This window comes from Solanum tuberosum, unplaced genomic scaffold, assembly GCF_000226075.1.
Source record: "Solanum tuberosum cultivar DM 1-3 516 R44 unplaced genomic scaffold, SolTub_3.0 scf00197, whole genome shotgun sequence".
NCBI classification, from domain to species: Eukaryota; Viridiplantae; Streptophyta; class Magnoliopsida; order Solanales; family Solanaceae; genus Solanum; species Solanum tuberosum.
In genome coordinates this window covers 305,055-317,430 of record NW_006239125.1, presented here as the reverse complement: position 1 = coordinate 317,430, position 12,376 = coordinate 305,055, and the positions used below count along the sequence as shown (strand labels likewise).

The 12,376-nt window shown below is 36.7% G+C and overlaps 1 protein-coding gene across 1 annotated transcript; it reads left to right on the top strand.

Moving 5' to 3' along the window:
- The first annotated feature begins 6,907 nt into the window (after positions 1-6,907).
- On the top strand, positions 6,908-7,350 carry LOC107062123 (uncharacterized). Its single transcript, XM_015312363.1, has one exon. It carries the CDS (start codon positions 6,913-6,915, stop codon positions 7,225-7,227), a length of 315 nt encoding a protein of 104 aa, XP_015167849.1. The 5' UTR covers positions 6,908-6,912; the 3' UTR covers positions 7,228-7,350.
- Positions 7,351-12,376: the final 5,026 nt, after the last annotated feature.

Below are 12,376 nucleotides of genomic sequence, written 5' to 3'. Positions count from 1 at the left end.
CTTCTCTTCTTCACTCTCAAGAACCCTAACTTTCACTCACTTAAAATGGAACAAAATGATCCAAATATCATCCTAACACAACAATATATCCTCAAAAGAATTAGCTAGGGAAAAGACCAAAATGCCCTTAATGATTCCCGGACGGATTTTCTTGTCAACTGCCCAACTTTCAAAGGGCCATAACTCGCTCATACGAACTCGGAATTGAGCAAATTTGGCGGCGTTAGAAAGATCATTCCACAAGCTTCACAACCATAACTGGAACTACTCCTAACTCATCCTGAGCTGGAAGTTATGACTGCTCAAAGTTGGCCAAAAATCACTGATTTCCACACTTAGCCAATTTTCCAGATTTTCAAATCCTTTCCAAAAATGAAAATCTTCAATTTCTAAGCCTCTTCTTAGCTATTTCAAATTGTCGGATGTTACAAAGAGGTTGTCTATGGATGGAGTGATAGACCGGTACCCAGAGATATGGCGTGCCATAAAGTCCCACAAGTTCCAGATTTTCACTAAACCCCGTGGCCCTTACATTCCTAATTGGGTCAAGGAGTTTTACACTGCATCCGGAGCTCTAGTGCCACAAGGGAAAAGGAAGGCCGCTACATTCAAGCCAGTAGATTATGTGGTTGTCAGGGGAAAGAAAGTGAAGTGTGATAGTGATGACATCAATGCAGTTTTGGAGTGCAGCAAAAACATTGAAGATGACTACCAATACATAATCAGGAAAAAATCCTTGGAGACTATGAAAAAATGGTTGGCCCCTCTTTTATCTGACGGTACACCTAGGTGGATCCACGTTGGAGTACCCATAGAGAAGAAAGACCTAAATGTGGCAGCGAGGTACTGATTTGGGTTTATCAGCAACACCATCATGCCGTCCCAGAATGAGTCTATCCTCCGCCACACGAAGGCATACTGTCTTGGTTGCATCATTTATGAGACGAGTCTAAACTTGGGTATAATCGTTGGACAAGAGATGGCCATGAGGGCCAGACATCTCTCCCATTCCAGTGTTGATCACTGAATTATGTCGACGTGCCCGAGTGCCCTGTGATGAGAAGAAGGACGTGGAAGTGATTCCTACCTCCTCTACCGACATCCGACGCATTGAAGCTGAGTACTTAAAGGATGAGGCTGAGAAGAAGAAGGCAGCCCCGGTGGATTCATCCCCGGCTGTTGACATTGAGACTTTACCTGCAGAGGCAATATTGCCTACTCTGGCCACTGGGCCTTCTGGTATCTCTAGTACTGCCCCTTTTATGACTCTGAGTTCTTCTACTGCTCCCTTGCCTCCTAGGTCTGTTACTAGTGCGGCTACCTCTCGACCTCCACTCACCCAGGCTGCGATACTACGGATGGGTTATCTAGCACCTTTTGCTGATGTGCATACCTCCAGGATAGAGGTTGCAGTCCCTGGGATGATTGAGAGTACTCTCGCCGCTACTGTGACACCTCTTAGAGAATCTATTGATGCCCTCACGTCAAGGATAAAGGTGTGTTAGAAAGGTCAGGGAGCCACTGATGAGGTGACAGCCTTGAAGGCCGCAATTGCTGAGTTGGGAAAAGACGTGGACCAGCTGAAGTCCACAGATATGTCGATGATTTTTGGGACTGTGGAGATCCCTGATATACCAGCTGATTTTGATGTGCCTCCAGCTATCACCGGAGATAAGGTTCGAGCTGATGAGGTGGTTGCTGTCGAGTTCGAGGCAGAGACTGATGAAGAGCATCTCGGTCTCCAAGAGGAGACCACATATGAGGGCCTAACACAGGTTGAGGAGGCTATGGTGCATTCAGCCGTGCAGATTTCATTGACAGATATGTCCATGGTAGGCTCTAGTGGAGCCAGTGTTACTGTTACACCGGGCACGGATGCCCAAGACCAGAGTATGATCCCGGGCATTGAAGCCTCGACAGATGGAGCAATTGTGTAGACAGGATCTTTCTTTACCTCTCTCTCTGTTGCTTTTATTGATTTTGGTTGTTTTTGTTGCATTTGAGGACAACTGCTTTTCTTTTGTGGGTGGGGTGAGGTATTTCCATGCCTACCTCTTGTGATTATATTTTGTATATATATATTGGGTTTTGTGTTTTAAAATTGTGTTTTGATTCTATCGTGTCGATGTTTGAGCTTGTAGCTCCTTGATTTTGAATGAAAATGGTTTTTAACCAATTCTGAAAATTTTGCCACCTCTTGTGTGTTTGATTGTGGTTGTTCTTGTGCAAATTTAAGTATCGGTTATGATCAATACCGATGACTTGAATAGTGCTCTTAATCGAACAAAAATGAATGCGACTACAATGAGGCCAAATGAAGTTCGATAGACAGTGTGTGAACTTTTTACATCTCGTTGTGACTAGCCAATTACCAAATAAGTCTCTTGTGATGAGCATTGCACACTTGCGAAAGTGTGGAGTCTCGTTTGATATTGGTTCCAATGCCTTGTGTGATGAGTTTACTTTGAACCTTGTGTGATGACACCTAGAATTTACCCTGTTTGTCCGGTTGACTAAGTGATGCAAGTTCTTGAAATGATCTTAGGCAATAGTTTTGAAGATTGAAACAATTTGACAATATACCTCTTTTGTGGCCAACCTTGTGAGGCGTGTGAACTTTGCTTGAACCCTCCTTTGAGTCTTAACCTTTTCTTGGAAGAAACTTGAGCAATTGTGACCCCTCTTTATCCATTCACCCATAATTCTCATAAAGTGTGGTTTGTTTGAATAGTCAACTTAGGCTAAAAGCCTAAGTTGAGGGTGTGGTGAAAAGAGAAGGTAAAGCAAGAAGTGTGAAAAAGTTCCCTTTGATCCATAGTTTGGATAAATATGGAACCCATCCATATAAAAAAAAAAGAGAAAGAAAGCAAAAGAAAAATAATGAAAAAGTTGTGAAAGTTGCAAAAGAAATGGGATGTCCGGTAATCCATTGGAAGTTGAATAATGGGGTGAATTTTGAGCATGATTAAAATGTTGAAGAAAAGGAAGAAAGTGATGTTCAGACCACATTTCATAAGGGTAGCAGCCACTGAGCCTAAATGACCATACATTTACACTCAACCCCGTTACAAGCGTTGAAAAGACATTTTTGATCTTGACTGAGCTGAAATGGATGTTGATTGGAAAATAAGGACAAACCTATGGGTGAAGTCATGTATGTGTTCATCTTTATGAGTGTGAGAGCCGTATGTGATTCCAGAACTATAAATTGTTGAAGAATTATGTGTGAATATGGAATCATCTTTGTTCTGAGGGGATTTGAGTACCTTTTTTGAGCTTGAACTTGCATTTGAAGCAAGTATTGTGAACTTGAGCATCTTTGTATAATTGGTAAGTCACAACTCGAATCTTGGAGTGCACATTTGATCCTTGCATGAGTAAGTTCAGTCTTGTTGTGTGCATTCATGATTGAGTCTTTTGTAGCACTGTTTGAGACATCCTTTTTGAACTGCTGAGCTTGAGTTTTACTTGAGGACAAGCAAAAGTTTAAGTTGGGGGTGTTGATGAGTTTGAGATTTGGACTCATTTAGGGCTTTATTTATATAGATTTAGTGTCCTCAAATGCTTAATTTGTGCCAATAACTAATGTTAAATCCTTGATTTTCAGGATTATGGATTGAGGAACAAAGCAAGGACACTAACAGGCAAAAAGGAACAAAACAGGCTGAAGAAATGAAGATGGACGAGCCTGAGGATCGCCAAGAGCACTTGGCGTGTCGCCGAGTGGCTCATCAGACCGCCTAAAGCTCCAGTGTGCCAAGCTCTAAAGGAAAGAAACAAGTCGGCGACGAAAAGGAGCAGTCAGCGGATCGCCGAGTGATTTCGCAAAACCAAGATAGATCGCACAAAGTTACAGAGCTTGAGGATGTTGAATGCCAAGGCGAAAGGGCGAAGTAAGGGACCAAAGGGCGGCTCGCCGAGTGGTTCGACGTCCCCGACTTACTTCACCGAAAGGGCTTTCGTAGCTTATTTCCGATCACTATAAATACATTTTTGAACATTTAGTTGAGGATCTTTTATCTATTATTCTTGAATCTGAATCTTTAGACATTTTTTTAGACAATTTTCTCTCGAGATTTCTTTAGCTTTGAAGGATTGAAAAAGTTCACTTTTGAGAAATTGGAAGTGCGTCTTTGAGATTCATCAAATTGGAGCATTGTAAAGATGAAATCACTCTTACCCAGTTGATGGTTAATCAATTTGGTAACTGTTTTTACCTTTTTATAATGTCTAGCTAAAACCTCAATTTTTGGGGTGTGATCATGTGATTATAGGTTGATTTAGCTTATGGGTATTGCTAATTGTTAGTTTAAATGCTATTTAAAAGTGAGTTTAATCATTGATTGTGGCTTAATTTAAGGATTGTAATTGCAAATGCAGTTCTACTTTTGTGTTTTTGGCTTGATCGAGAGAGAGGTTTTAGAACTAAAGTTTTTGATTGATGGTTTGTGGGTATTGGGTTGATATGGGTTTAGCTCGAGAGAGTAAATCCTAAACCCAACCCCACACATTTAGCTCAAAAAAGTTAATGGATGAAGGTGTGGGCTGCTCTTAATTTGCATGGTTGTTGATGTTCGAGAGAAATCACTTGATTCGGGGTAATTGTTCGAGAGAAAATTACCTCCCTTATAGTCTAGCCTACTCACTAATATCTAAGCATTTACTAATAGTTGTAATTACCCATATGTCTATATTTGCCTACAGTCGATCACATCCCAAGAACCCGTCTCATTGTTGTTAATTCCTAGTGTTTGTGACTGTTGTAGTTGATAACTAAAACCAAAAAACCCCTATCTGACATTCGTGTCACCCCTTTAATTGATTATGTTTTTAATCTATAATTTATATTCCTATGGCTGATTAGACCACATTCATACTTCCTAATTGAATCTGAAACACATACCGCTCCCTATGGAATTCGATCCTAACTCATTTGTTTGGGTTTTATATTGATTTACGATCGTTGAACACCTAGAATTGGATGAGATGTGCATGAAACGTCAAATCAGGTCATCATTTCTTGGTGGAGGTTACGGGATCAAATCCCATTGATTGCCTTTTTATTAAAAAAAATTGCACAAAACAATAGTCACTAACAAATCTTTTTTTTGTTTATAACTATTATTGATTTATTATTAAGTTTTAATAAATAATTATTGTTTACTAATTAATTTAATAACCTTTGACTTTTCTTTTCTTTTTTATTAGTTACTAATATTTATTTAAAGATATAAGTTAAAAAGAAAAATTTATTGAAAACGATGTCCATCTTCTTCTCCAAATATTAACCTCTCACCCAATTGCTCTGATTCAGCTATTTTTTCATCTATATTTGAGTTATCAACTCGATGCTTTTATAATTCATTGAAAATTTTAACTTTGTTCACGTCATGCTCTCAGTCAAATGTGGGGTGCGAATTTGTAGTATATATGTACAATACATAAATGTCATCTTATTACTATTCATATTTTGTTGTTTGGTTTGTCATATAGACCGGCAAGACAAATAATTTGATTCAACACCTAAATTGATTTGATTGATGAATTTACTTGGCACCCAGAGACTCTAAATCATAGATCCACCTTTGGTGTTGGCTGTGTTAAAGTGGTATATGTAGCTTTCAGAACTTGTTCCCTTCTACTACTTGTAATTCAATTGAATTTTTGAGAAATACAGAAACAAAGTGCACAAAATACAAAAAATAGAGAAACATAAAGTCTCACATGCCGGTGGTAACAAAAGCAATGCAAGGAGAGGTAGTCAAATGGTAAGTTTCTTATCCTTGAATTCTAAACTCATTTTGTTGTATCAAATGAAATGTGTTTCATGTTACTTATTTTTTATTTATCTATACTTGATTAATGATAAGAGCAAAAATTGGGAAGGCTGGTGTGTCGGAGTGAGGTTAGTTTGTCAACAATGGCAATAATATGTGAACAAAGAAGGGAAATTTTTAGCTGTAAGATTCATATGTCTGTCCATTTTCAAATATTAGTTCTAGTGTTGATTTTTCTATGGTTTGAATTTAAAATATCTGATTAAAAATGGAAAAAACTAGTCAATTCGTCCATTGTGTTCTTTAATAATCATAAAGACAGAAACTAGTAGTGCTTCTTAAAGTAGAGAACTTTTGTAACAGTAGTACCCTTATATTATTTTTTGTTCCTTGATGATTCACATTTATTTTTCTTAATAACCATTTAGTTATTTGAATCAAGCAATGAGAGCATGTTTAGGGTGTATTTTCTCCCTATTGACTTTATTTTTGTGTCTAGATGTTGGGTGGTGTAGCTTCTGTTAGTAGTATTGTCAAAATACTCTTTCACTGTCAAGTTTTAACTTGTTTTTGCCTACTTGCTATAAGGTTGTGAATTTCGTGAATTTTATAGTCAACATGTGAATTAATCGGCACTTCTTTCATTTAGAGCTAGCTAGTGTGCTAATAATTCAAGGCAGCAGATCATGAACAGTATGTTTTAATATTATTCTTGCCTATTTAGCATTTATATTTGTTAGAATTATGCATAAGAACTGTAACAGTCCAAGTTCTCTATATTGTAGGGTAGTTATTTACTGTTTAGCAGTTAATTAGTTTCTATCTTATCCTTAGTTAGTTTTTTCATCTTATCCTTAGGAGTTGGTTTACTTGTAAATTCTATAAATATTTGTTTTATAATGAAGTTAGTAGTTTGCTTTCATAAATGTTTTCTTTGTTGGTTTATCAAACTAATGTTCCTACTTGTTCAATAACAAAATAAAATCAGATTGTTATATTTTTCCTTCTCTGAAAACTAACAATTGGTATCAGAGCATTTATTTCTTGAGGGATCTGTGGGTGTTTCATCAAAGTTACGATTGTAATCAAGAAGACGAGTTTATCAATCATGGAAACAGAATCAAGTTTTTCCGTAATGGCACCACCTGTTTTTAATGGTGATAACTATCAGATTTGGGCGGTAAGGATGGAAACTTATCTAGATGACATGGATATGTGGGAGGTAGTCGAAGAGGATTATGAAGTTCCTCCGTTGCCTAACAATCCTACTATGTCCCAGATCAAAAACCATAAAGACAGGAAAACCAGAAAATCAAAGGCAAAGGCCTGTTTATTTTCAGCAATATCTTCTTCAATCTTCACTCGAATTATGTCTCTAAAGTCAGCAAAAGTCATCTTGGATTATCTCAAGGCAGAATACGAAGGGGATGAAAGGATCAGAGGTATGTAAGTGCTAAATCTTATAAGAGATTTCGAGATGCAAAAGATGAAAGAAACTGAAACCATCAAAGATTACTCTGAAAGGCTCTTGAACATAGCAAACAGGGTAAGATTGCTTGGTTCCGTGTTTAATGATTCATGTATTGTTGAAAAGATTTTAGTAACTGTGCCGGAAAGATTTGAAGCAACCATAACTACTTTGGAAAACACTAAGGATCTGTCCAAGATCACCTTCGCAAAGTTATTGAATGCTTTGCAGGCTCAAGAACAACGAAGAGTCATGAGAGAAGAAGGAAATACCGAGGGAGCATTATTTGTCAAGCCTCAAGATGGAGGCAAAAACAAAAAGAAGAAGAATGGTGAAGGCATTTCAGCAAGTACTACCAAAGGAAAAAGTGAACACTCAAAGAAAAGTTATCCTCCTTGTAAGTATTGTAACAAGAAAGGTCATCCACCATATAAATGTTGGAGAAGGCCCGATGCTAGATGTAGTAAATGCAATCAACTTGGGCATGAAGCTGTCATTTGCAAGAACAATGGTCAGCAACAAGAAGCAGAGGCTCAAATTGTTGATGGTGAGGAGGAAGATCAACTCTTTGTTGCTACATGTTTTTCAAGTAGCTCATCAAGCGAGTGTTGGCCGATTGATAGTGGATGCACTAATCATATGACAAATGACATGTCTCTCTTCAAGGAATTGAAGCCCACGACCATTACTAAAGTCAGAATAGGTAATGGCGACCATCTTCCTGTAAGAGGGAAAGGAAACATTGATATTCCAAGTCATTCAGGTACTAAAAAAAATTCTGATGTGTTTTATGTACCTGACATATATCAAAACATGCTTAGTGTTGGTCAATTGATGGAAAAAGGCTACAAATTAAATTTTGAAGATAATCACTGCTTGATCAAGGATGCTTCAGATCAAGAAATGTTTAAAGTAAGAATGAGAGGCAAAAGTTTCTCATTAGATCCATTTGAGGAGGAGCATGTTGTTTTTTCAGCAAAAGAAAGTGTTGCAGAAGTATGGCACAAGAGGCTCGGACACTATCACTATGAAGGGTTGGTTAAAATGCAAAAAATGAAAATAATTAAGGACTTCCCTGTTTTAGAAGTACATTCTTCAAATTGTCTTGCTTGTCAATATGGAAAACAAAACAGACTTCCATTTCCAAAGACAACTTGGAGAGCCTCGAACAAATTGCAACTAATTTATATTGATATAGCAGCACCTCAAAGGACTCCTTCACTAAAAGGTAGTCTTTACTATATCATTTTTATAGATGATCTAACCCGCATGTGCTGGATTTATTTTCTCAAGCATAAGTCAAAGGTTGCTAATGTCTTCGGAAGTTCAAAGCAAAAGTAGAAAATGAAGCTAACTGTAAAATTCAGTCTGTAAGAATAGATAATGGAAGGGAATACACTTCTTACCAGTTCGACATGTTATGTGAGGAAGCAGGGATTCATCATCAGCTTACTACTCCCTATACTCCACAACAAAATAGAGTAAGCGAGAGAAGAAATAGATACATTATGGAGATAACCAGATGCATGTTGCACGAGAAGAACTTGCCAAAGAAATTTTGGGCAGAGGCAGCAACTACATCAGTTTTTCTTCAAATAGGCTTCCCACAAAGGCAGTGAAAGACCGAACTCCATTTGAAGCTTGGTATGGATTTAAACCATCGTTAAATTTTCTTAAAGTGTTTGGTTGTCTCTATTTTTCCTACATTCCTTAGGTTAAACGAGATAAACTAGATAAATAAATCTGTCCCAGGCATTTTTATTGGATATAGTTCAGTTTCAAAGGCATATAAGGTCTTCCAACCACAAACTGAAAATATAATCTTTAGTAGAGATGTGTATTTTATAGAGAATGAAGAGTGGTGTTGGGAAGACTCGAAGAAATTTGTCTTAACACTTCTGACAAAGCAGAAAAGTTTCCTACCAAGTTTTTTGAAAAGAAAATATCACTCTCACGGCAGGATGAAATGGTGGATCATTTACCAGTCAAAGGTACTCGACAACTCGATGATATATATCAGAGATGCAATGTAGCAGTATGTGAACCTTCTGGGTACAATGAAGCCAAGAATGATGAAAAATGGTTGGCTACAATGAAAGAAGAGTTGTTTATGATTGAGAATAACATGACTTGGGAGCTTATTGATCAACTTGAAGACAGAAAGGTAATTGGATTGAAATGGGTCTTTAGAACCAAGCTAAATGCAAATGGTTCAGTGAACAAGCATAAAGCATGACTTGTAGTTAAGGGGTGTGCTCAAATTTTTTGTGTGGATTATTTTGATATAGTTGCACCAGTAGCTAGGCTTGACACTATCAAGTTACTTCTTGCTCTTGCTGCACAATTGGGTTGGAAAGTGTATCAGATGGATGTCAAATCAGCATTCCTTAATGGCTTTCTTCAGGAAGAAAATTTATGTTGGGCAACCTGAAGGCTTTGTGGAGAAAGGAAAGGAGGACAAAGTTTATAGGCTAAGAAAGGCACTTTATGGACTTAAACATGCACCAAGGGACTGGTATGGTCGAATAAATGGTCATTTACTTGGCTTAGGCTTTGAATAGAGTCTATGAAAATCTACTCTTTATGTTAAACATCATGGCATTGATATTCTTGTTGTGTCTATATATGTGGATGATGTACTAGTTATAGGAAGCAATACAAGGCATATCGAGGATTTCAAGCAAGAAATGATGCAAGCCTTCGAAATGACTGATCTTGGTCTAATATCTTATTTTCTTGGTATGGAAATCAAACAGGGACAGGATGAAGTTTTCATTTGCCAGAAGAAATATGCTAAGGAAATTCTCAAGAAGTTCAACATGGAAGATTGCAAGGAGATGAGTACTCCTATGAAAAAAAAGAGAAACTAAGTAAGAATGATGGAGCGCAGAGAAAGTGGAGGAAACATACTTCAGAGGCTTAGTCGATTGTTTGATGTATCTCACAGCTACAAGACCCGATATTTTGTATGTTGTAAGCATTCTATCGAGGTTCATGCATTGTGCTAGTGAGGTGCATCTAAAAGCAGCAAAATGAGTTGTCAGATACATCAAAGGTACCATCAATTATGGTGTCAAGTTTCAGAAAAAATTAGATCTGAAACTACTTGGGTATTCTGTTAGTGATTGGGCTGGATCTGCCGATGACATGAAGAGCACATCTGGATATTGTTTCAGTCTTGGCTCAGGAATGTTTTCGTGGTGCTCAAAGAAGCAGGACATTGTGGCGCAATCCACTGCAGAGGCAGAATTTGTGACTGCAACAGCAGCAGTGAATCAAGCATTGTGGTTGAGGAAAATTTTTGGTGATCTGCACATGAATCAGACAAAGGGAACTGAAGTATTTGTGGACAACCAATCTGCGATAGCAATTTCTCATAATCCTGTATTTCATGGGAAAACAAAACACTTCAACATCAAGCTTTTCTTCTTGAGGGAAGTGCAAAATAATGGTGACGTGATTCTGCTCTATTGCAAAACTGAAGAGCAGTTGGCTGATATCTTCACCAAACCATTATCAGGCAATAAATTTCAACTTCTCAGGCAAAAACTTGGAGTTTGCAGCTCTTAAAGCAAGGAGGAGTGTTAGAAATATGCATAAGAACTGCAACAGTCCAAGTTCTCTGTATTGTAGGATAGTTAGGGTAGTTATTTACTGTTTAGCAGTTAATTAGTTTCTATCTTATCCTTATTTAGTTTTTTAATCTTATCCTTAGGAGTTGGTTTACTTGTAAACTCTATAAATATCTGCTTTATAATGAAGTTAGTAGTTTTGCTTTCATATATTTTTTCTTTGTTGGTTTATCAAACTAATGTTCCTACTTGTTCAATAACAAAATAAAATCAGATTGTTATGTTTTTCCTTCTCTGAAAACTAACAATATTTACAAGGACAATTGTTTTAATTAATACTCAACTCTACTACAGACACGAGAATATCTCATTTCTCTATTTTACTTGTAGGAGCTGAACATTATGGTCGTGTGCGTGGTTTAGGTGGTAGTGCTTGCCTTTCGAATGTTTTTGGAATGCCTAGACATACAATTAGTCATGCAAATCTTGGTAGCTCTAGTAATATGCCTCATCAACATGTTGAAGACCTAAAGAAACATGTAGAAACCTTGGAAGAAAAGCTGACCGGATATGAAGAGACCAAAGAACAACTTGAGGAGACCAAGAATCGACTCGTGCAAAATGAAAATCACTTGTCATAGATTTTTACAAGCTAAATTTGGTAGTGAGTTGTCTACTTTCAACTAATCTTCTTAGCCTTTTAGTATATTTTGAAACAAACTACATATATGGTGTTTCTTTAACTTTTAGCATTTCCATTACTCTAGTATTTGTGTATTTTTTATGAATATTCAAGGTTTGAAGCTTTATGTTTTGTGACTTTGTAGAACAAAGTTGGAACTTTGATCATTATTATAATAGCAATACTTTTTGTATAATTTTCAATTTATTAGTGAATGCCTATCAATTAATATATTAGAATTGGGATATGTAGTAGGGAAACAATTGCAGATTTTTTTTAAAAAAAACAAAACTACCCAACCGTGGCTAAGTTTGTTTTAGCCACGGTTTGAGTACCATTTAGCCACGGTTTTACGTGTGGCTAAAACGTACTTTTTTTGTTACCTGCCATTAGGGGTGTTCACGGTTTGGATAAAAACTGATCCAAATCGATTTTATTTGGGTTTGGTTTGGTTTTAGATTTTTGAAAACCGATAGTATTTGGTTTGGTTATGATTTTATTTTTAAAAAAATGAAGAAATAACCGAACCGAACCGATTAATTATATACATATATTTTATTAATATACATACTTAATATATTATTTTTATAAACAATTTTAAAGATCTTATACATATTTTCACCTTTATAATTTACTTATTGCAAACAAAAATGCCCAAGATGAAACATTTATCTTATTGATTTCATGTATATGAGAGTCTATGACAATTCATTGTGGAACTGAAAATGTTATTGTCTCTTCCCTCTAGGCCAAATATAGTAAATTTTAAAGCTTTATTGATAGTAAATTTAGTGATCGAAAGTTCAGTAATTTTAAGTCATTCTAACTAATTTTCATTTTGAATGGATTGTTGTCATTTTTTTCACATTTTGAATGA

Coding starts and splice junctions, on each gene's coding strand:
- LOC107062123 (XM_015312363.1), top strand. CDS start 6,913: ATGGCACCACCTGTTTTTAATGGTGATAACTATCAGATTTGGGCGGTA.